This window comes from Phaseolus vulgaris, chromosome 8, assembly GCF_051622355.1.
Source record: "Phaseolus vulgaris cultivar YP4 chromosome 8, ASM5162235v1, whole genome shotgun sequence".
Classification (NCBI taxonomy): domain Eukaryota; kingdom Viridiplantae; phylum Streptophyta; class Magnoliopsida; order Fabales; family Fabaceae; genus Phaseolus; species Phaseolus vulgaris.
The window spans coordinates 35,588,123-35,613,924 of record NC_143505.1 but is presented as its reverse complement, the minus strand read 5'-3'; the positions used below and the strand labels follow the sequence as shown (position 1 = coordinate 35,613,924).

General features: G+C 37.7%; 1 protein-coding gene and 1 non-coding gene across 3 annotated transcripts; both read left to right on the top strand.

Annotated features, from left to right (window-relative positions):
* The first annotated feature begins 149 nt into the window (after window positions 1–149).
* LOC137825878 (WAT1-related protein At5g40240) lies at window positions 150–13,266 on the top strand. 2 transcript variants are annotated; one of them, XR_016515038.1, is made up of 7 exons: window positions 150–456; window positions 536–598; window positions 946–1,059; window positions 11,546–11,789; window positions 12,395–12,553; window positions 12,636–12,771; window positions 12,894–13,266. XR_016515038.1 is itself a non-coding variant. In XM_068631677.2 (7 exons), the coding sequence occupies exons 1-7, from the start codon at window positions 263–265 to the stop codon at window positions 13,024–13,026; spliced, it is 1,059 nt and encodes a 352-aa protein (XP_068487778.1). In that variant the 5' UTR covers window positions 151–262; the 3' UTR covers window positions 13,027–13,266. The 2 variants fall into 2 exon arrangements, 1 of the variants encoding a protein (XP_068487778.1); XM_068631677.2 differs by having other exon boundaries at window positions 151–456; window positions 12,620–12,771.
* Window positions 13,267–22,942: 9,676 nt separating this feature from the next.
* Window positions 22,943–25,681, top strand: LOC137824037 (spindle assembly checkpoint component). The gene is made up of 8 exons (XR_016514813.1): window positions 22,943–23,109; window positions 23,208–23,377; window positions 23,591–23,653; window positions 23,753–23,772; window positions 23,867–23,911; window positions 24,004–24,065; window positions 24,914–25,050; window positions 25,145–25,681. It is a non-coding gene; the product is annotated as a spindle assembly checkpoint component (transcript).
* The last annotated feature ends 121 nt before the right edge of the window (window positions 25,682–25,802 follow it).

The window sequence follows — 25,802 nt, the reverse complement described above, 5'->3', positions numbered from 1 at the left end:
AAGAGGAGGTAGAGAGAGGTCGACTAACTGAGAAGAAAGGTGATCATTCTCTCAATCCCAATCCCATCCAAGAACCATTAACATAAAAGAAACTAAAAATAAAAAATGAAAAAGTTAGAACCAAACAAAAATTAAAGGAGAAGAATCAAAATATTTAACTAAAGAGCAAATTAAGTAAAGACAAAGAGAACTAATGATAGCTCTCTAGAAAAAGAACAACCGAAGAGAACTGAAAAAGTGAGGGAGAGAAGGGGAGAGAGAGATGACAGGGAGGTACTGTTACAAGGAACTGCTTCCATTCACTGCAATGGTTGCCATAGAGTGCTCTAACGTTGGTGTAAATGTTCTATTCAAAAAAGCAACTGAGAAGGGGTTGAGTTATTATGCCTTCGTCGCTTATTCATACCTAATCTCTGCTCTCTTTCTCCTTTTGCCTCTCCCCTTCGTCTTTCGATGGTGACCTCAAATCATTCAAATCAACTCTTCTATGCAATTCCATAATATTCTTCTTCATCTTATTTCTCCATTTATGCAGGTCAAGAAGCCTACACCTCAACCTCTCTCTCATCTTCAGAATTTTCCTCCTTGGAGTAATTGGGTAAGATCAGATTATGCATTTTTTCCCCTATTTACACAATTTTCCTTCTTCCACTAATTTTCCACAGATGTAATTTTCCTTCTTGGAGTAATTGGGAAGACCAAATAATGCATTTTCCCCCAATACAATTTGTTTTTTTTTAAATTATATAAAATAATTTATACTTTTATATTAACTTTGACTACTCAAATTACAAAAAAAAAAAAGCTTCTGATGTTTTTTTTTCTTTCTATCTTTTACAGTTGAAAATTATGTGAAAATGTAGTTAAGAAAAATGTTGATGAGCATGTGATGGGAAAAGTAAATAAATTACAAATATTGATATTAACTTTTGTGATTGGAGGCAGAGTGATAGCTCAGCTTTGTGGATACAAGGGACTGAATTACACTTCGCCCACGCTTGCGTCTGCTCTCAGCAACCTCATACCAGCTTTTACCTTCATTTTGGCTATCATTTTCAGGTGCATATCACTCTCTCACCAAACTGCGAAAATATCATTGCCTTCTTTCAAACTTTTGCAACTTGTGTTTACCTACCATTTCATTAATCTCTTGCTTACGTTCAACCATATAGCCACAGGGTTATGCAAGACTCCTATTTTGGACTTCATCACCACTTTTAGGATATGAAAAGAAATTTTCAAAAGAATACGTCTTTTCATCAATTAAAATTAAGTTATATACAGATTGACTTGTAAAATCTTCTTGGTTTATTTATGCTCAAATTTCTAATTTATATATAAATTAAATTTAATTGTAAATCTCACGTCTATTTTATATTAAAATATTTAATATTATATAAATGATTATAAATTTTATTTTATAAATTAATTTTATAAAATTGAGTTAAATTTAAAATATACTTGAATTATATTATTAAAAATTTAATTATTATTTATAAATATATAGTACAAGGTGTTGTTATTATATTAGAAAATATACTAGAAAAGTTTGCCCATTAGACCGACGCAGTGCCATATTAGAAATACCAATTATGCATACCTAACCTAAATTTTTTAAATAATAATTTAAGATTATAACGTTATTTACATTGGTCATTCATTATATCTAATCAACATGTACCCATTTAAGAATTATTCAACTTTGAAAGAGTTTTCAGAATTTTGTGGGGTGTCTTTTTGTTGGACAGTGTATTTATTCTCTCTAGAAGGTAAATACAGCGTAACCAACCTTAGTTTAGTATTATTCGTAGATAAGCAGGAATGTGTAATGTGTTTAAATTTTTTTTTTATATGGATTTGATATTATTCCTTATACCAGTATTTATGTTTTTTTTTATTTGCTAACAAAAAAAATTAGACTCTCTTTTATAGTATAAAGAGAGGAAATAAACCATTATTATAAAAGAATTATACCAGTAAAAACACATATATCTATTGTTTAGACATCAACTTTAAAATATCTAAGCCACTTATACTTAAGTCCAAAAAATTTCGATGAATAATATGTTATGCCCTTTTCACTTTATGACAAATTTGTAAAGAAGCTTTAAGAAAATAACATTATTGATGACAATCAATTTGGGCCCCACTGAAGATATTTCTTAGATATGTTTTTTTTACAACAAATTGTATACTCTAATTTTTGTATTTTATTTTTAATTTTTAATTACTTCACCTATTTTAGTTTTATGTGTATTCTTATCACTACTATTTGTACAATCTCTTTTGTGAAACTTTATTATATTAGGATATATTTAATTAGAACATCTTCACTAGTGTAAATAATAACTATGGTAAATTGGTTAACTCACATTTTATTATTCTTATAATATCACACAAAATTTAAAATATTTTATACATATTTTACAACTGTTTCACGATTATTAAAAGTTATTTAAAATGTTTTTTATATAAACAACAATTCTTACATAAACATTGTCACGTTAAATGTTTCCATAATAAAAGTATATATATAGTAATTGATTATTAAAGCTAAGAACTCTGTAATAAATAAATATTATTAAAGATTTATTTCATAAAAAAAGAAAATACAAAAAAAAAATAAGGGTCCATTCCATTAGTCAATGGGTGTACAATATTATTTATTAAATCATGGTATATTTATGAATAAAAATCATATTAAAAAATTATAGAATGTTTTTTATTATTTCTTTTATATTTTTAAATACGTTTGTTTAGAAGAAATGGCGAAATAAACATAATAAAACTTAAAGAAAGTATTAAAATGATTGTTAAGGATAGTAATATTCTTACAAAGGCCGAGTAAGTTTCCTTTCTTGCTCCTTAATGGTTTATAGGATGTTCTCGTCTTAATAACGGTCGTGTTTTGTGTATCAAGGGAATAAGGGAGACTATATTTGTAAAACGTTCAAGTTAATTTGGATGTATTTATGAGTAAAAAATTTGATTGAGTATAATGTTACATGTCTCAACTTCAATAATATATTTATAGAGATTGATGAACATTTTCGTAGATGAGTTTGGATTAGTACCGTCATGAATCTTAATGTAGTTAATGAGGATGTAAGGTCAATTTATCATAATTAATTTGGTTTAAGGTTATTAGTTTATTAGTGTTAATCTCACATTTGATTTGGGAGTTGGTTTAGGTTTTCGATAGGTTCTCAGTTATATATGAGATCAAGATGGTCTCAACCATATGAGGCCAAGATGATCTCGACCATATAGGGCAGTCGTGAGTGAGTCTGAGGTGACATAATTCGTATATAGCACACCAACCCCAAGTTCGAGAATTTGTGTTAGAGATTCCAATCCTTGTATCTTATCCCTCATCTATGAGTCACACAGGAGTAATGTCTTCGCTAGGCTCGACCTTGGTGTCATCATTTATATGTGGGGTTGAGGTTGGTGATGGCCATGGTGTGACTCCTTTCTATGTAAGACCTCCCATAGAGTAAGGAATGCAGGGTGATCCTTAGACTGGTTGCATAACACTCCCTCACTCTTCTTTGGTCCACATGGACCATGATAATATCACTTGATGTCAAGGTTGATGGCCAGGTGAGAGGGGATACAATGACTCTCAAGAGGTTCAACGACAATATCCTCAAGAGGATGTTGTATGAAGTATCGGTGATGATGAAATACCAGATTTTAATGGTTCTACTTTGTAGGTTCCCTTCTCCAAACTTTGTGTATAGGTTGACGTAGCCTTCTCGTGTCTAACTTTTTCTTCTGAAAAACCTACAATCTGGTCATCATATGGCTGGATATCGGTTTCTGGGATATGAAACTTATGGAATGTCTTCTAGTTGAGTATGACTGCCAAGATCCTTTAGTCTGCCAGTGTCTTCATCACCGCGAAGTTTTCAATTTGTGCCGTGATGACCAACAGGTCATCCTACATTGGATATATAGCTTCGAAGTTAGCGTCTATGAAAGTTATCAATGGCATTCTCCTTCGTGGAGTCGAGGTCATGGTGTTGACCGATTGCACAATCCAGAGGTGTTTTTTTCTTGTCGAACTTGGATTAGCTCCTCAATTTTATTTTGTCTTTCAAAGCAAAGCATTAGCCAGTGGAGTGCCCAAAGTTTTGGTGATACCTATACTCTTCGTGGGGTAGGGACCTTTTTATGTGTCCGGATAAGCTTGACATTGAGAGCCTTATATAATATTCTTGCTTAATATGTGTTCAACGAAGTATATCAAGAGAATCTCGATGCCTGGTGTTCTTTATGCCTTACAGTGGTATGACTTTGCTTTGATTTTTCTTTCTCTTTGTTATAGTCTTCTTGGGCATTGTTTCGATCCTGACTTTAATTTTGAAGTCTTACAATTCTCTAAGTTGTATGAACTTTGCAGCTTTCCTTCATAGTTCGTCTAGCTCTTCCACGAGCTTCTTGCATATATTGTCGACAAATGGTCCCAGTCTTAAAGTCATCACCATGTGGTGTAAGGCTTCCTCTTGGTTGAGGTTACAAATATACAAGCTTACCTTTTTTAACCTTTCCATAAAGGGCCCCAATGATTCTCCTTTCTCTTGTCTAATATTAACCAAAACAATGAACGTTAAATGGTGAGGTCTTCTTATGGCAAATTGTGTTCCAAAATTGGCAACCAAAGTTTCGGGCGGCATGATAGTACCGTTATAGCAGGGGTTCTATGACCTTGAACTCCCCCTTTCTATGACCTTGAACTTCCCTTTGATCTGGCCGACCATAACTTGGGAGTCGCTTTTGCATGTTACTTGGTGAGCTCCCATGTCATATGCTAAGTTTAACCCAACGAGTAGAGCCTTGTACTCGGCCTGGTTATTGGTGGCCTTGATCCCGAACTCGAGTGCTTGCTTCAGGAAGAGGTTGTCCGATCCTTCTAGGACGACTCCTGCTCCACTTGGAGTCTTGTTGGAGGAGTCGTCAACATAGACTGTCCACCCTGCTGAGAGGTCTGGCAATGGTGTGAGGTTGGCTGAGAATTCAGCCAAGCATTGAGACTTGATGGCGCCTCTCAGTTGGTACCGGATATCAAATTCAGAGAGCTCGACTGACCATCCTATCATTCACCCTGCAAGGTCAGGTTTAGATAAAATTTTAAAAATGGGATAATCAATCCTTATAGTGATGAAGTGGTTCTGGAAGTAGGGGTGCATTTGTCTTCACGTTAGGACGAGGGCGAGAGCCACTTTCTCGATCATCTGGTATCTTGTCTCAACCACATGGAGAGTCTGACTGACGAAGTATACCGGTCGTTCTTCTCCCTCCACTTCCTGCACCAGCGCGACACTGAACGCCTCATCCGAGACCGCTAGGTACACCAGGATAGACTGGTCAGGCCTCGACTTCTGAATGATTGTCTGTGATGATAGAAAATCCTTCAGCTGCCTGAAGATTTCTTCGTACTTTTCGTCCTAACTGAACTTGGCTCCTTTTTGCAGTAACTACACCATTGGTCTCGTTCGCTCGGCCAGGCGGGGGACGAACTTGGAGAGGGCTGTGTGGCGCCCTAGGAGCTGTTGCACCTCCTTTATGTTTTGGGGGCTTAGAATGTCGGTGATCGCCCAACACTTGTCCAGGTTGGCTTCTATCCCTCTGTGGATCAACATGAAACCCATAAACTTACCCCCCTCAACCCCGAACGTGCACTTTTTGGGGTTGAGCTTCATGTTGGCTCCTCTAAGGGCTTTGAACACCTCCCTGAGGTCCTCGACGTGTCGGTCGAATGAGTCGGACTTCACGACAATGTCGTCCACATAGACTTCTACACACCGATCAATTAGTCCTTGGAAGATCTTGTCCATAAGGCGCTGGTAGGTCGCTCTAGTGTTCTTTAGGCCGAACGACATGACCTCGTAGTAGTAGCTGGCATCGGCTGTCATGAAGGTCTTCTTCTCTTTGTCTCGAGCGTGCATGCTTATTTGGTTATAGCCAGAGTAAGCGTCCAGGAAACTGAGAATTTTATGATTGGCGGCTCCATCCACTAGCCGGTCGATGTTGGGGAGCGAATATGAATCCTTCAGGCATGCACTATTCAAGTTTCTATAGTCCACGCACATCCTCCAATTACTGTTCGACTTGGTGACCATGACGACATTGTCCAACCAGGTTGTATATTGGGCCTCGCGTATAACCTGACCGACTGGAGCTTTTCGGCTTCTGCCTTAGCTGCAAGACGTTTCTCGTCGCCATAATCTCTCTTCTTCTGCGCGATCGGTCGCGCTTCCTTAAATACCGACAACTTGTGGGTGATAATGTTCGAGCTTACCCCCAGCATATCGAATGAGGTCCACGCGAACATATCTATGTTTTTCTTCAACGTGGCGTGCATTATCTCATCCTCAGCGGTCGCCATGGTCATGCCGACGCAGGTGCTGTGCTTCTCGTCCAGGAGGGGCACTCGTTGTAATTCTTCCCTGGTTTCTAGCCTATCTTCGGTCGTTCAGGGGTACAAGTCCACCAAAGCGACTTGGGTTCCATCGGTGTCGGTTGGGCTTCTCGGGGAGAGTCGTGTCTCCGAGAAGATTTGCATTTAGGGGAGCGGTCATTCCTCAAAGGCTTCACCCTAAGGCTTTCGGCATAACACTCCCTTGCCTCTTTTTGGTTGACGTGGACCGTGAGGATGTCTCCTAACGCTGAAGGGAACTTCATTGCCAGGTGGGGTGTCGACATAATCGCCATTAGTCGATTGATGGACGGTTGTCCAAGGAGGCTGTTGTAAGAGGTATTTGCGTCAATCACCAAGTATCGGATCTTGATGGTTTTGCAATTATTCTCCTCGTCGAAGCTAGTATAAAGCTCGATATAGACTTTAGTACCCACCCTTTCGCCGGAGAAGCCGACCACATGGTCGTCATGCAACACCATTTCGGCCTCGGGTATCCTCACGGCCTTAAAGGTTTTCAAGTAGAGGATGTATAGTGAATTTCCCTAGTCCACCGACATCATCCTAATGGTAAACCTGTCGATATCGACCGATATCACCATAAGGTCATCTTGCCGGTAGTCAAGAAGTCATCATCGGTGAAGGTGATGGGCGACATCCTTGGTCGGAATGTCACCGCGTTTACTTGATGTACCGCCCGAAGATGCTTCTTTCGAGCGTTGTTGGTGCTTCCTCTATTGGCAAATCCACAGACGATTGTGTTGATAACTTCTCGGTTTCCCCTCCTCTCGGTCTCCCGTGGGGGATCGTCTCTTTGCGAAGGGTCGTCCCTCCTTAACCGTCGCACGGGGCGTCAGTCATCTCGCGGCCTTGAAGGCGAACGTCTTCTTCTTGCAGGCTCCTCTTTGCGGGGGAGTGTCTCGTATCTCGGTTACCCCTGACGAACCGGCACAGGTGCCCAACCTGGATGAGTTCTTCAATCTTGTCTTTTAAAGCCTGACATTCTTCGGTAGAATGTCTGTTGTTCTGGTGGTACTGACATTGCTTTCTTCGGTCGGCGTTATCTGGACTTGCTAACTTTCTGGGGGAGGAATAAGCTCGGCGTTGAGCGCCTCATCCAGGATTCTTCCTCTTTCAACTGTCAAGGGGGTATACTTCGAGAACCGGCTTTCTCAGTTATCTCTACGCCTGTCGCCACGATGGCTCGACTAGCCTTGGCGATCCTTCTCCTCCTTGCTCTTCTCTCCGCTGACCTTTGCTAGGGCTTGGTTGTGAAACACCCTCAGCTCCTCTAGCTGCATGAACATAGCTGCTCTTTTCCTAAGCTCGTCCAGGCTAGCGACCGACTGCATACAAAGATTGTCGGCAAACGGTCCTGGTCGCAGAACCATTAGCATATGGTGCATGGCAATGTCTGGGCTATAGTTCTGGATACTCATTGCCACCTTGTTGAACCTGTCAATGAAGGTTCTCAGTGACTCTCCCTTCTCCTGGCAAATGCCAACCAGGGCGATGGAGGTCAAGTGGTATAGCTTGTTAGTAGCAAACTGGGTCTCGAACTTCGATAAGAGTGTTACGAAGTTGTCAATGGAGTTGGGTGGGAGCTTGGTGAACCAACTATGGGCTCCTCCCTTCAGGGATGTGGAGAACACTCAGCACAACACTGCATCGTCCGTCGTGTAGAGACTCATATGGGTGGTATAGGCATCCATATGCCCGTCTAGGTCAGTTGTACCGTCATACGGGTCCTTGTTGAAGCCCTTCCACTTGTTCGATAGTGAAGCTTTTATGACTGCGGTGGTGAAGGGGTGTCGGCAAGCAGAGTCCAAGGTGACGGTCGTCCTGGCCAACTTGTTGAGACAGGATTCACCATCGATTTCATGGGTGGGAACCTTATCCTTGGTTTCCTCAATCGGCCTCGGGTTGGGAGGGGAGGTGTATGACCTACCGACGACATTTGTCGGTCCAGCAGATGGTCCTCCCCCACCAGCTTCTTCTTCATCTCCTCATTCTCTGCGCGGAGAGCCTGTATCTCCTGCTCGGTCTTCCTCATGATTCCCTCATTCTTTTTCTTCATCTCAACAATCTCTCTCTACGCAGTAGTTCCATCTGGTCAGCTTCATTCATCCTTTCCATGCTTCCGGTTGATACCATCTACTATTGTTCTTCAATCAGTTTCTCTCGGCCCCACGGTGGACGCCAATTGTTCTTGCTAGGGAGATGAGACCTAGAGAACTACTGAGAAGTTTCGTCTTCCTCATTCCTATCGGGCGGTCGATCTATGCTTCAACTTCCTTTTCCACACTTCATGCTACTCCTTTAAGTGTCGGTCACTCGATCACTCGGTCTTTTAGGGAATGCCGAATGGGGGGTAGCTGCAGAAGACACTCCGACGCTCAAGTCAACAAAGGGTGTTTGACACTCAGATGTCAGAGTACAATAATAAATGACGTACATGTTTATTGGAATGTGCGGTATTTATATTATTTTAATGGACATAACTTGTTGGACCGAATTAGTGAGTTGGACATTGCTTAGAGGTGTATTACCTAGTTCTTAATGATGATTTAGTTTTACTGACCTTGATTGAGCATATTTGGACCGAAGGTATCGGTTGACCCATACCGGCGTGTGTCGTTCGTTTGGCCCGGCTGTGGAGCCGAGCCATGACATTAACCGTTCGGTCCATAGCCATATATGATATTAAAATTATTATATGTTAATTTAATGTACTTAATAAAAATTAAAAACTCATTTAATCATCATAATTTTGTTCGGAGTAATATTTTAATAAGTTGATGTTATGAAAGTTATTATATAAGTTAAACCCTTAAAAAAAAATTCCCTTCAAAGAAAAAAAGAAAAAGAAAAAGCAACACAAATATCCGTAATTAACATCAATAAATTGAAGTATGGATTAGCCTATGTTATCAAACCTCAACATATCATGAATGTTTAACTGTTTTTTAGAGTGTCTTTCTGTTCTGCTATTTTCGTAATAATAAAAAGTTGCACATAACAAAACAATATTTTTCCTACAAAATATCACTTGAAAAAAATATCAATATCCTGTTTATAGCTATGTGAGGATGAATTGTGATTGCTTTACATATTTGTACATACAAACCCCTTTTAAAATTAAAGATGATTAATGGAGTTGGATTGAATTTGTTGGTATCTTGATTCGAATTTTTTTATCGGGTTATTTAATTTAAACTTAAATTTGACCCATGATAAGTAAGAAATTAGATCAATTTAATTTTCTATAGTGCAATAAATAAAATTTAACATGATATATACTTAAATCCATGATGTATACTTAAACCGTACATTAAAAAAGGGTATAAAACCGAATAATCTACATGTTAATAGAGGTTTTAAAATTGAAAAAATTACTACAAATATTGTAAGATATATACATGTTTACTTTATTAAAGGAAAATTGGTTTATTATTAATACATCAATGTTCAATAAACTTACGCTTTCACTACAATATTAAGTAGTAGAGAGTATTTTGAGACAATGATGATAACCATGAATTCTGAGTTCTTGAATTACAATAGAAGCCATTAATATTTTCCAGACTCATTTTGTTTTAAAGTGTGGAGGTTGAGCCAATTTAAGTGCCTAATAGGTCCCATAATTGCAACCTTATAGTGACTATTTGGAGTTTGATTCTCTAATAAAGCCATATGAGAGTGTATGATAAATTCTGCCTTCATCCATTTCCAGCAACTTTCAACTTGATACAACGTGACATCTGTATCAAGTTATTTTGTGCACTCTAATGAAGATCTCCAAACTATATATATTCTACAAATGTTTAGAAGTCTGGACTACAAGTAGCCTCAGAAAAGTTAAATTGAATGCAGAATTCATCAAATGTTTATGAATTAGTAGTCACTGTTGTTTCCTGCAACACGTTGTTTGTCCATGGAGTAACAGATTCAAACAATGTTGATAGTCATTCACTGTGTTCCTGTTACCTTGCACACATTAGGTTTGTCCTCCCCTGGGACTAACACAAGGTTATCCCCTACAAGTATCGGACCCGGATGAAACCAATCTACGTTGCATCTAACTTAGGAAAAATCACTAAATCTAACAAAACCAAATGTTTTTTCTTAAGATGCACCTTTTTCCCCACCTTTAGAATATCTTTTAAATATTATACTCTTCATAGTTAGTTGGAAAGTGGCAGAAGAAGAAGAAAGGTGTTCCTTCTTCAGCCCTTGCTCTCAACCAATTTTGTCTTCCTCTAATGGGTTCCATGTTTTGTTATGATCATTAACAAATGAGACTATTTTTTAATTTAAATCACTTCAAATAATGTAGCGCGGGTATTGACATAACACTGTACACGATACGAACTTCAATACTTTTGATACATGTAATATTCAAAATGTAAGACAAGAGTAGAATGATATATATATATATAATAAATTATAAATTATATGATAAGAGTGAAAAAACTCTTTAGTTGAAATTCATTTAAAAACTAATTAACTTAAAAAAATCACATGGAAGATTAAATAAAAATATTCTTAATAAATTATATATATATATATATATAATTTTAAATATTTTTTATTATATATAGGATTTATTTCTTATTTCTATAATTATAATAGAAAATTATACAATAAACTTAATTTTTTTGAAAATGATTATATTTTGTTTTTTTTAATTGTGTTAGAATGGTTATAAACCCAAAAGGTATCTTTTAAATTAGACACTTTATTAATTGTGCATCTTACTTGTACTTATGTGTTTGATACATATCAAACACAGAAACACACCATTTAAGAATTATATTCGAATTTTAGACTAAGTCGAACGAGTCATAGCATTACACCTTGTTTATCAGTATTGTAAAATAATTTTTTCCCTTATGAGGTTCTTTTTGGTTAAATTTGTTTTTACCTAAAACCAGTATAAAAAAATGAGGGATAAATAATATTACAAAAGTTAATTATCTACATTCATGCATTCACAAGTTTTAGTTAAGTTTATGAACTATCATCATAACTTTCATCATCATCATTATTATTATTATTTGTTTTCCATGTAGTGACTTGCTCCTTTTTTATTCTTAACCGTGTTGATGGTGTATTTGTTTGAAGGATAGAAAAGGTAGCTTTGAGAAGCTCAAGCACTCTGGCGAAAATCCTGGGTTCGTCCATATCCATATTAGGTGCACTCATAGTTTTATTCTATAAGGGTCCGATAACCTTTTCAACTCCATCTCCTCAACTATCTCCTACGCATCCTTCTCCCGTGGTATCTGCATCACAAACAAATTGGGTTCTTGGTGGATCCCTACTTGCCATTGAGTATCTTTTGGTTCCAATTTGGTACATTGTTCAGGTATTAAACACACTCAATTTTTTATTTTTTTTTCTTTTCACTTTATTTTTTGTTTCTAAAGAATTATATAAAAAAAATTAGATTAAATCACAATAATCATATTTTAAAATTTATGAAATTACATAGCTCCTTTTATTGTTTGGAAAACATTACATCAACACATTTTATACATTCTACTAACCCCTTTAATTGATTCCGGTATGCCTCCTATATGAAAATAGAAACTTTTAGTATAATTTACTGCAAAAAATAATGAAAAACGACTAACTTTTTCTATCACTATTTTATGTGTAAAGAAAAATAAGAAATAAAGTACTTTAGTGGATTCAACTAAAAGAAAAAAATATATAAGTAAATTTTAACTACTTCAACCTTATTTAATATAATTATTTCAAAATAATCCTTATCTGTAAATGTAAGCATCTCCAACAAATATGAGTAAAAAAATAGAAAAAGTGCTATTTTTATGAAATAAAAAATATTAAATTTAACTTTAATTTTGCTTATATTTGAATAGAAAGGCATGTTGTGATTGGCTATAAAAAATAAAAGAATTTATTAGAGAAAAGAAATGCTGAAGCAGAATTTGTGTTGCTTGGAAACAGACGAATATTATGAAACAATACCCAGCAGAGTTTATTGTGGTGTTCCTGTACAACCTGAGCGGGGCTCTGATATCTGCACCAATATGCTTGCTATTAGAAGAAAATTTGAGTGCTTGGAAGATAAACCCTGATATAACATTGATGGCTGTTATATATTCGGTGAGAAGCTAACACAAATTTAATTGATACACGAATGAAAGAAATGAAATTGAAACTTTGATGCAGGGTTTCTTTTGCACAGGACTAAGTAGTTTGGTTCACACTTGGGGCATTCATCTTAAAGGCCCAGTTTATGTATCCATCTTTAAGCCTCTGTCCATTGTGGTTGCTGCCGTTTCCAGTGCTGTCTTCCTTGGTGAAGCACTGTATTTTGGAACGTATGGACTTCATTTCCTTTTCTCCTTGTTGGATTTTTATTCTAAGAAAATGGAATCAAATATTTGATTCACTTTTGCAATCCAGTTTTTGACAATTACATTTCTTGTTTCAAACTTTGTAGTGTTGTTGGAGCAGTGATACTCTCATTTGGGTTTTATGCTATCATATGGGGTAATGCAAAAGAAGAGGAATTGAGAGAGGACTTTGACATGCGTCCTCCAACAAGTATTAAGACTCCTTTGTTGCTGAGCTAAAATGGGAAACATAACCAAGAGATCACCCATTGTTGACTAATGATTGATTTGTGAAATCCAACAAAGTCTTTCACAGTATTAATATGTTGTTTGTGGTGAAAATGTCCCTTGTACAGAATTTGCAACGATTTTATTTGAAAAGAAACAGCTACTGTTTCATTGTCTATTTCAGCATTTGAGTAAGAATCTAAAACATGGAAGTAAGCTCTTTATTAAAATATTTGTCGATCTTATGCGAAACGTCAGAAATGCCCTTATGTGTTTATACTTCAACCCTACTTTTTCTTACTTTTCCTTCACTGCTTCGCCTGAAGAGTACCGTTCACCACTTCTCCTGCATCTTTTCGTTCTCCCAGTGTCGCTTGGTTTACTGTGGGTAGTTTGTGACTGTTGTGTGCGTATATATGTAGTTGCATTGCCACCGAAAATGATGGAACAGGCTCCAACACCAATCCTTTGAAAGGCCACCTAAATATCAAAATAAGCAACCACTAGAGTTATGGTTAAAGAGGGACCAAGAGAACACATTTTTACATGTCATAAACTCTAGCGTAGAATAGTTTTTAAAGTAGCATAGTTTAATTTCTTTTTGTAATTGTGTTGAAACATGCAAAGGAGCACCTACAAGCCTAAATCTTAAGTTCTAGCCATTTCCACACATGGAAGGATTCTAGAACCTACCTCCACATGTGTGCTCTCATTTAGGCGCCAACTACATTTCATTTGGTGTGAATTTTCCTTACATTTGGCTCTTCATTTCCGGCCTCCTAGTCCTATATAAGGAGAGCTTGGGTGCTGAAATTGTAAGATTAATTTTAGTAATGAAATGCTGCCAAAATGTGTCATTCTTACTCCTTTGCCTAAACTCTCTTAGGATTTAGGTCTTTAATCTTCAAACCTTTCTCCTACAAAGAGAGTTGGCCAAACCTCTCTCACTCTCATACTTCTCATGCACCTCCAAAGCTACCAAAACTCTTAGGAGAGCCTTGTTCCACCAACAATCCATGGATGCTTCCGCTAATTCCACATCAAAAACGCAAAGATGAAAAGCTCAAGCTATCAGTAAAGGTGAAGCCTTTCATAATAAATGGAAGAGAGATAAAATTAAAATAACATAAGTTAATGTAAAAACTACATTAAGTTTTTTCTAAAAAATAAATAAATAAAAAATTAAAACTAGTGTAAGTCTAGTAAATATAAAGCTCACGCTAGATATATTTAAGAAAAAAGAGAGAAAAATAATGTATTGCATCCGCCAAACAAATACGCATAGAAAATAAAAATAATAATAAAATATTAAGATTGTGAAGGTCTAACCCACACTAACATTTAAAAAAACAAACAATAAAATACAAAAAAAAAACGTGGGTGTAATAAACGTAAAGCCAACACTAAATTTTAAAAAATAAAATGAATAAATGTCTATGTTAGTGAAAGTTTAGTCCATGTTAAATGTTAAATGTATTTTTAAATTAAATTTAAATTTATAATAAGTGTATAAAGGTTTTGTTGACTCAAGTAAATAACTATTTATTTTAGTTTACATGCACTTAGCCTTCTCGTGTTTATTATTGGGAAAATAATATAAAATTGGGTGGAGGATAAAAAAATATAAAAATTTGAATTTTATATTAGTGAGATATTTTATGAAATTAGTGTGTTTTTGAAAAATAATAGCTTTTAAATTTTAATTTTGATTATTATTTATATATTTTTTTATTGGTGATGTGTCATATGAAATAGTATTGTACTGTATAGGTCGAAAGGTTGGCCAAAAGGTGAAAATTAAATAAAAAATAAAAAAACAAATAAATAATTATTTACTAAAATGACCCAAAACACAGAGTGATGAGAATCAAGAAAAGGAGGTTTTTATTGATGAAGGAAGAGGTCATTCACCATCACACTTGAAGTTCTTCCTTCTAGTCTTCTCAAAATTAAAAGAAGACATAAAATAAAGAGAGGCCCAAGCCCAAAGCCCAAGTCCATCCTATGAAGGGTAAGACCAAGTTTTAAATAATAAAGAATATTGTTTGAAGGTGCTTAGAGGAAAACATAAGAAACCTCTTTTGTTAAAGCATCTTTAGGTCCTTAGTTAGGAGTATTAGGGGGGGTGCGTTAGTAGATAGGTGTAGGAGTAAATAAGGAGGTGCCAAAGTGAGAGAAGGGATCACACCTTCCTCATGACTTGTTTAGGCGCCACTTTCATTTGAATTTGGGGGGAGTTTTTGAATTTATTTAGCTTGCATTTCAGCACCTTTAAGCTATAAATATAGGTGTTGCCCTTGTACATTTCAGATTTGAATTTTAATTAGAGAAACTATACTCAAATTTTGAGAGAGCATTGGAGAGCTTTGAGCCTTCTTCTCTAGTCTTATCTTGATGGATCCATGGTTTCCTCAAGTGGCGGCTTGCACACTCATCTAGGAGCATCCATCCTTCTAGTGGCGTGATCATCCAACCATACATCCATCTTCATGAGCTTTCTCCTCTCCTTCCTTTCTTCTCTTTTGTTGTTCATGTTTTGAGTTTGTGTTCTTGAGTTTTTGGTTCGGCTTTTAGCTTTTCCAGCAGCTTTTCTTCTTCTTCTTTGTGTTTGGTTCGGTACATTTTATTTTCCAGCAATCCTTTTCAGTTCTCTTGCCTTTTATTTCATTTTGTTTGGTTCATATTGGTTCTTATTCAATTCTATTCAGTGCTTTTGATTTTTACCTCTTTTTGTTGGTTCAATTTGACAATATGAGGAACTTCCATATGATTTTGGATTTGGTGCTAGTTTTGGTGAGTTCTTGACTTAGAACATTGATCCAATTCTAAGAAAAAGTGCCTAACAATTGTCCAACTCAAGTTGATTCCTAAGAATGTCAAGAATCATTCTCTTCTTTGCTATTGGAATCACATCACAGAGAGTGTGTTTAAAGAAGATTAGGTGCAAAGAGTAAAAGTCCAACTGGATTTAAGGCCCAATAAGAAAGTGTTATAAATAGGTGATCAACCCAAGAGGTAAGTAGAGTGAATTTTATTTGATTATTAACTAAAACCAATTCTGACTTTATCATCAGAGCTCCCTTGCTGATTGGAGGACCATCGACCAACAAGACCCATTGGAAATCATTGGAATTGAGTTGGGAGTCTTTGGATCTAAGCTCCACCATAAAGTTTGTATACACCTGGCCTTTGATTGACCCTCGTGGTTCATACTGTATGTTGAACTCGAAAAGCTCAACCGCCCAGTGGACCATCCGACCTGCCATATCAGGCTTTTGGAGGACCTTTCGAATGGGAAGATTGGTAATTACCATAACTATGAAACTCTAAAAGTAATGGCGAAGTCGTCGAGTTGGGAACACCACAACTAGGGCATCCTTCTCGATAGCTTGTTACCGAGTCTTTGGCACCTACAACACTTTGTTCACAAAGTATATCTGCTTTTGGATTTTCTCCTGATCTTGTAAAATGACTGAGCTAATAGCCCGATCTGTTACTAAGAAATACAGTCGAATGGGAACTCCTGAAATTGGCTTACCAAGAACTGGTGGACTGGCCAATTACTCCTTGAGCGTAATGAAAGCCCTCTCACATTCATCGGTCCACACGAAACGGTTATTCTTCTTGAGGTATTGAAAATAAGGATACCCTTTATATCCACTGGTTGACAAAAAATGAGACAGGGCGGCCATGCGCCCAGTCAGCTGTTGCACTTCTTTCACATTGGTTGGGCTCCTCATGTTTATAATTGCCGCTTATTTATCCGGGTTTGCCTCTATTCCTCTCTCGGTCAACAAAAAGCTGAGAAACTTCCCCGCTTCAACACCAAACACACATTTTTTCAGGGGTTTAACTTCAAATTATACCTTGCTATCGCGGCGAATAACTCCTCCAAGTCGGTAACATGTCGATTTCCTTCTCCGAGGTGACGACCATGTCATCCAAACACGCCTGGACGTTACGCTCGAGCATTGGTGAAAGAATTCGATCTATGAGCCTTTGATAGGTCGCACCCACATTTTTCAAACCAAAGGGCATAACCTTATAATAGTAACTTGCGACCTCAACCATAAAAGCTATCTTGCACTCATCATTCGGGTGCATACGAATTTGATTATACCCTGAAAATGCATCCAGAAAACTCAACAACTGACATCCTCAGGTGTTATCCACCAAGGAATCTATGCTCGGTAGAGGGTAAGAATCCTTGGGGCAAGCCTTATTCAGGTCAGTGAAGTCAACACACATCCTCCACTTCTCATTTGCCTTATTCACCAATACGAAATTCGTCAACCACTCAGGGTACGGGATCTCCTGAATGTTGTCAGCTGCCACAAGCTTCCTTGTTTCTTTTTGGATCACAAGACATTTCTCTTCATTGAACTTCCTTCTTCTCTGGACCACAAGCCTAACCTTTTCATCCATGGTAAGCCAATGGCACAAAAAGTATGGATCTATTACAGGCATGTCGTCGGATGACCATGCAAAAACGTTCATGTTCGCCGAGATAACATTGGTTATTATATCTTCCAATTCTTTGTCGAGCGTGGTGTCGATCTAGAATTTCTTCCCTTTTATCTCCCTCACTTAAACCACTCCAGCAGGTCCAGGTCGCCTTTCATTACTAGTTCATGCCTCTGCTATCCATCCCAGCTCTTTGGGTTGGATAGTAATTGTGTAAGCTCCCCTACGATTCTTCAAGTTGCTTTTGTAACACTTTTGTGTCATCTTCTGGTCGGCCTTTATAACGATCATCCCTCCTTTTGACGAGGGCAACTTCATTTTCATGTGGGCGGTTGAGGCTACCGCCCCTAACCTATTCAGAGAAGGTCGCCCAAAAGCAGGTTGTATGCAGAGGATGCATTGACGACAATGTACTTGACAATAATCGTTCTGGCCGCATTTTCATTTGAGAAAGTAGTGCTCGGCTCCACATATCCTCACATCTCCACCTGATCTCCTGCAAAACTGACCAGAAAACCATCATAAGGCCTTAACTGCTCGGGGGATATTTGCAAACTTGTAAGCGAACCCCAAAACATCACATCGGTCGAACTTCCTTGGTCGATCAGGACTCTATGAACCCTTCATCCTACCGTCACCACAGATATCACCACTGGATTATCCTCTTGGGGAACACATCCTCTAGGTCAAAACTTTTGAAACAGAGGGAAGGCTCCACAGGGCAGTCAGACCTGCTCATATCCAAGGACATTACTGTTCATGCATATCGTTTCCGCTTGAAAGCTGAGTTTCCTCCTCCAGAAAACCCTTCAGCGATAGTGTTCAACTCCCAATGGATTGAAGCTTCATGTGTTTGATCTCCAGTTGCAACTTCTCCTGGCTAGCCTCGAGATACTCCTTTAAGAAACCTTCTTTAATCAAACTGGCTAGTTGGTAACTTAAGGCTATGCATCATTCGACGCTATGCCCAAATCCTTGTGAAACTCGCACCAGGCCTCCCTTCGTGACCCCAAAAAATGATTTGTCTTTTGGGAAAATTTCAGCTTATCCGCCACCCCTGGCATGCTTAAGAGCTCTTTGCATGATACTTGGAATCTGGTCCTGATTGTCGCCTCCTCTCTGGCCCTTGTCTCAGGCTCCTCCTTCTTAACAACATATGGAACATACCTTGGATTCATTCTCTTCCCAGCAGAGGCTTTGTTGCTCCTGTTGGAACGGTCTCGGTTGTTTTCCTTGTACTTGGGTTGCTTTGACCATGAGATGCTATTCTTCCTGAGCACGGCACCTTCGGCTTCAATATGGGTGGTAGCCCACTGGTGTACCTCGGATAACGTCTCTGTCGAATTCCTGATCAACGAGTCACTTAAAGGGCTTGCTAACATACCTTGTTCGAAAGCGGCGACTACCATCTCCTCATCCTACATTTGAATTCTTATCGAGACTGCACATAATTTATTCAAGTATGCTTTGAGCGATATCTTTTTGCTCTGTCTAACATTGAACAAGTCACACAACCCTGGGGGGTTGACCTTATTCGTCGAGAACTGCTCCTTAAACATTCTGGAGAACTAGGGGAAGGAAGTCATATGAGGAGTTTGAGAGAGAGATATTTACTCAGCCAATTTTATACTGGTTCACTCAACCTTGAGCTACATCCAGTTCCCAGAACAATCACTAGGTTCCACTAGTAATCACTCATAGATTACAACTTACACAACCACAAAGAGATGATCTTGAAACCACAAGAACCACTCACCCTTTTTGCAAACACACACCTATATCCAGAACAACCTCTGACTTTACAAGATTTCACACACACTTACAAGTTTATGAATGATCAAATACAAGAATCATGAAAGGAACAGATTACACCTGAGTTTACAAGAATCAGAAAGCTCCTATGATCAGACCTTGAACCAGTGCACAACTATTCAAGAATCTTGCAAAATTTTTGAAAAACTTCTTTCAAATCAATCTCAATCTCACTGTGTTTGATATAAAACTTCTGTAAATTTTTTTTAAAGAAAGGGTATATTTATAGCACTCAAAACTAGTCATTCTAAGCATCATTTATTAGTCAAAACAGTTTTGATTCACATCCAAAACAGATTAACAGGTTTTCAAAAAGCTGTTATGAAATGTCATAATCAACCGGTTGAAAAGTCGTTTTAACCGGCTGAATTGGTTAGGCAGTTACTTAGCCAAGTCAAAAACAGTTTTAAAACCTTCAAACAAGCCAAGTGACAAACAACCAATTATTTCGAGATTTCAACCGGTTGTTTTTTCTCTTTGCTTAGAAAAACACTTTTCTCTTTCAAAACAGATTGAGCAAGCTTGTGCAATGGACTAGGAAAGATCTTACAAAGATTCTAAACACCCTAAACTAAACTCAAACCAAAAGCAGCACAACTTCAACCTTCATCATGGATTTGAAACATTAAAGCTCCCATATTCTATAGAGAGGATCATGAAAGCCCTGAACGCCTTTAGGTGATTCTCAGGATCTTCTACACCAGTGAACAAGGCGACCTTGGGTGCTATGTAATGGGGTGGCACCAACTTGTCCATAATTTGCTGGGAGAATGACTTGAGGTTGTCCCTCGACGACAAATCTGGGGAACGTTCCCAGATAGGACGTCGACCCTGTTGGCGCGAGCTTCTCCGCATTAGTCATGTGCAACTCCTCATTGGCCTTCACATTCTCCTCCATAGTCATTCAAGAGGCCGCAATCTTTGCCATAAGGCGTGCTTGAAGGCGCTCATGATCGGCTCGGGCCTCCTCCCGTAGTCGCTCTTGCATTGCCTGGGCTTCTTCTCGGGTTCGCTCCTGCTCTTGACGATATTCCTTGTTTTCCTTCTGGGGAGCCCTCATGATCTCCATAATTTTTTGCAAGGCTAGGGCCTCACCTCCTTCAGATCCCAACGGTCTTTGCCTCGTGTTTCTCATCTTGCAGTGTGCTCAGACACAAATGTGGATAGGATCAAGTTTTATCGGACGCTAAATGTTCTCGCTAGTTGATCTCGGTTGGATGGAATGGGCGAGCTCCTCTTCTGACATGTCTCCAATTGGTGCTCCGAGATGTTGCTCCATTGGGACAAATGGGACTCTACCTGTTGATCACACTCCGACGATCAAGTCAGTGAGAGCATTCAAACTACAAATTTTGTTTCAATCTAGAGTATTCAAAAAAGTGTATCTTTATTTGGAGTCTCAAGCCCCTTTTATAGACATTCCTTCAACAATTTTAATCAATGAGAATATAATCTCAAAATCCAAAATATAATATTCAACAACAATAATATCATTCAACAATAATATCATTCAACAATAATTTGTTCACTGTGCACCTGTTACGTTCGGGTACAAACATTCTTAACTGCTTTTACTTGTATTTAATAATATATGTTCTCGCCAGTTGACTTGGTCGCTGGTTGACTCTGGGAACAGTATATGACTCTGTCTGCCTCTGCTGGAATTTGCTTTTTCCCTGGGATGTTGTAAAGCAGCTTCGTTTGAAATAGAGGGGGCCCTACCTGTTGATTGCACTCCGACGATCAAGTCAGTACTAAGCTAAGAAACAATGAGTAAGTAAATAGTTTCAGTCTTATAAATGGTGTACCTTTACCAGGGATCACAAATCCCTTTTATAGACTATTTCGGGCTACCTCATTGTAACAACCCTTCCCTCACAAGAACCTTATCTCGAGTGAATGTAGGTGATGGCATTCCTATGAGTTCTTCTTTGCTTTTTGGAGATGAAAGTTGCGGAAGCTTAGTGGATGAGATGAGCAAGGCCTTCCTAAGAAGTATGGGTGCCTTGAAGGTGCATGAAGAGTGTGGAATTGGGGAGGTTCGGCCAGCCCCTTTGAAGGTGATGAAGTGAAGATTAAAACCTACATGCTAGGCAAGGAGTAGTATATGGCACAAAATTGGCAGCATAACAATACTCTATTCAATCTTGAAAATACATGATGTTGGCTCCCCCTTTTATAGGCTAAGGAGGACCATAAAGGTAAACCTAATGATAAGCAAATGCCATCTAAATGAAATGTAAATGACATCACAAGGAAACCATGGCACATGGCCGGCCCTAGTGAAGGAATCCTTCTAGAACGTAGCAAATCTTTAGCAAATCTAGGTCAAATCCTCATGGAATCAAGTTTGTGCTATTTACACTACAACTAATACTAAGCTACTCTTGGTGGGCCTTCATGTAGCATATACAAGTAGCTCTCTCTTCCATCCGTAGCTTGGTCCAAGTCTTCATGGATTCGCTTGGCCATGGACCTAGTAATTGATCCTAGACGCTCTCCCCTTTGTACTAGACGCTCTCCCCTTTGCACTAGACGCTTTTCACTTGGCTCTAGACGCTCTTGGCTTGGCTCTTGTCTTTCATGGGAGGTTGAGCTTGACCCTCTTCCATCAGTAGGTTTGATGGGAAGGCATTCTATTTTATGTCACACAATCTTAGTGTAACAACCACACAGAAATCTTCCTCCTTGGAGTGCATAATCTTAACAGCATGGCCGCCAGGGTACCAACTCATGTACCAGCATCATGGGGCCCATTTGTCACTGTAGGCGCTCTAGTCTTTACGTATCATGCATGCTGCCTACCCCTGAAAACCCTAGCGCTCTTGGGCCTTGGCGTCTTCAGGGGATATTTGCTTGTGCTAGACCCAAATGTACTATACACACCACATGCACTTTCTCGCTAACTAGGTCTTGCATATATACAGGTTTCGACATACGCATTCTTGGGGTCCACTTACGTGGCCCATTAACTCGACCAGACCACCGAGCCGACCTGCTCCACACAGGTGCCGATGTTCGATCACCTGAGCACTAAGCCCAACTCTCTGGTTCAGTACAATATACTTCAACCAATTCAGCTATTCTTGTATTTAATAACATTCATCAACCAATTTAATAATTTCTTCTGTTATTTTTAATTACCTTTCCTACGAAGATTTACTAGAAAACCTAGGTTGACCTCGTAACAAACTTTTGGGCCCATACCCAGTCCAGGTCGAGCTAGGCATAACTTGCACAACCGAGCTGACCATACATAAACGTTCAGACCGAGATCCTTAGCACTCTTGACCAGTACAAAAGTATTAAAAATTCAGTTAAAAAAAATCTTTACCATACAAATTAGACTAGTTAAAGAATCATAAATAAACATTTATTTCTTATTATTATTATATTAAATTTGTGTACATAAAGTGTCATGCTTAAACATATATTTGTTTAGGTGAGAATAAATATGTGTTATTTTGCCTAACATAAAAGCTTTTATAAAAAAGGAAAAAAATTATGTTATTTAGAGGCTTTGTTGAAAAAGAAAATGCTTATAGGATATAACCGAATAGCCATTGATTCTCATAAAACCTAACATACTTATAAAATATATGCTTAAACAAACTTATTGGCCGAAAGAAAAAGAGTCTACTACAATTAAATAGGTAAAACTTAGTTCAGAATATTGTCTATTTACAATTAAATAGAATTGAGGAGCGTTTAAATTTGGTCTGCTGAAGGTTCGGTAGAAAATGGCGGGAAGGGGAAGCGATTCGAAGAAACAACTGTTGAGCCTGATCCGCAATTTCGCGACTGAGAAATCTGATGGAGGTATTTCTGTCGCTTCGTTTTCAATTTTTCTATTTGACGGAAGAACAATAACAATGTGCGTATGATATTATTGTGTGTGTTGAAATTGAATGGCGAAGAACGAAGAGTAGTGACTCTGAGAAAGCAAATCGCGAAGCTCTCATCGGAACTCAGCGTGGTCTATGAGGAACTGGAAAAGGCCAAGCGCTGCAAAGAAATTGTCGAACAGGATCTCAACGGCTTCCAAGTTCAATTGATGTTGAGTGAAGCTTCTAATCAAACGCTAGAGGTTACTTAATGCTTAATCTGCCTGTTTAATCAATTTTTTTCTGTAACAATTTTAGGAAAAAATTTGAGATGATTTTTTCCCTAGGTTAAAATGAACTTTTACGTTCTTATTTTTATCTCTGAGAACTTCTTACAGAGAAATTTATCAATTCGGAAAGTTCTTTCTCTTCTTATTCTCTCAGTTTCTTTTAATACAGTTCAGTTGAACTTGCAGGCAAGAGTATCTTTAATTAAAGATCACATCTCTGCCGTTGAATCTGATTTGGAAACTCTCAAGGTATTACTCATTCTCACCGTTCTATGAGATTTCAAAAATGTTGCTCTATAACTTGTCACTGGACCTTTTTGTTTGTATGTTGTGCTTTCGTGATCAAAGTGTGAAGAAGCAGCTTTGCGGTAACACGTCGCCACTCTCCTGTGTTCGTTTCACCATTTTCCAAGTTAAATTGTTGCCTCAATAACCCTACAAATCTTCCATGTGTGTTTGCAGTGAGCAATTCTTCCACAACATGCTTCATATGAATGGCAAGATAAGGTTCCTCGCGTTGATAAGAATGTAGTGCATTAGTGAAATGTACCATTCATAATGGAAATTTACCACAGTCATTAATCCCTCACTAAATGCAGGAAATTTCAAGAAAGCATCGTTACTTGCGACATTGATGCAGTAGATTGCACTGCTTCTAGAGGTACTGTTATTCTTTTCACTGTTATAATCTATGCTTTATATGTAAAAATACAAGTCATAAACACAAGATTCTTGTGTTGTAGCCTTGTAGGATGAGACTAGTTTTTACAATTAGTCTCGGTTCCTTGTCACAAAGTGTATTTACCATGTTTGGACAAGAAGAACCAAATTGTATTTTTTGGTACTCATTTTAGTGACCTCAACCAGTAGTCTCATTTGTAAATCATTTTAATTCAGAAAACTTCTCTCGTCCAAAATTTCTGCTGATAGTTATTACTATCTTTTTTGGTATACAATCTCAATACAGAAGATATGGATATAGTAAACATGAAATAAGATTTTATTCCACTAGTATAAAATTTTAATACACGTAGTGTTTTATAGGTAATATTGGCATTAAAAATTGTTATATATATATATGCGCGTGTGTGCATGTATTTTTTTATTCTGATTTTAGTGAGGATTTCTTCCGGCATTCACTCCTCTTTGCCTACTTTCAAGTTGTTTTAAAACTGTTTGATCCTAGGCAGTTTTAAACTTTCTTCTATTCTTGCCACCTAGTAAAGCGAAAAGTCAGTAACAAACCCCTGGCATAAATTGGCTCACAGCACACACTTCCATGTATGCCTGCAATTTTCATCACATGTACACCACGCGCCACCCTCCCGTTTTCTAATAAGTCATTGATGATCCTGTTCACCCCATGGGTACCTCCTGGATCTGCTGTAGTAGTTAGACATCCTCATTTCTTTGCTCTTTATCTTTGAATTTTAACGTATCGTATCCTTATACAATTGAGCTCTTTATCTTTTGCCTGGAAACTGAGGATGCACTTTGATATTGTTTTAGATGAATCACAAGTAATAATGAAAGAGAATGATGCTGAAGTTGCTTTATGTGACCTCGAAAGTACACTGTTAGAGGTAATATCTCAAATTGCTAAAGAAAATGAGGAATACCAAGCAGAAACAAAAAATTATAAGAACGTAAGTTGAGAATCAAATACTTGAATATCTAGGTTCCTTTCCTATCATTATATTTTTTAGATTACCTTTTTCTCAAGTTACGGAGAACCTGCAGGTTCAGCAGCAACTGATTGATTGTGAAAGAAAGGTGTCTTTGATGGGCATGATAGTCATGCAAACAAAAGAATTGCTGGATCTGACCATATATCCTTACAAATATTCAATTGTTTTAATAGTTTTGGTAGCCCTTCTTCATATGTTAAGGAAACCTAAAATCTAAAAATTAACTACTGAAAAAGTATAATCGCTATCCATTAACATAGAGGTGATGTAATATATTCATGTTATGGGTGTGTTTCATCATCATGAGAGCACTACTTTGACGACGCACAATTGCACTTGACTTCGGTCATTTTAATGGGAATGGTTCATGATAGAAATGCTCCGTCAATAAAAAAAATCTATTTCGGCATTTCTCATGTTAAGTTGTAGCCTAGAAACTATAGGAGGCAAATTTGAGTGATACATGAGTATAACCAACCAACATCCAGCTGGTCACTATCTATTTGTCGTTCGGTTAATTTCATAAAACATAAAAAAAAGAAACGTAAATTTTATTGCCAAAGATACTGTGCATCGCTCCTCTCCCAAATTTTAGAACTAGTTACTCTAGTTCGCATGATCTTTGTATAATTAATGTAGTTAAAGGATTTTAATTGATTAGCATAATTGGAGCATCTGTGTTATGTACTTAACTAGAAACAAGCAGTCTT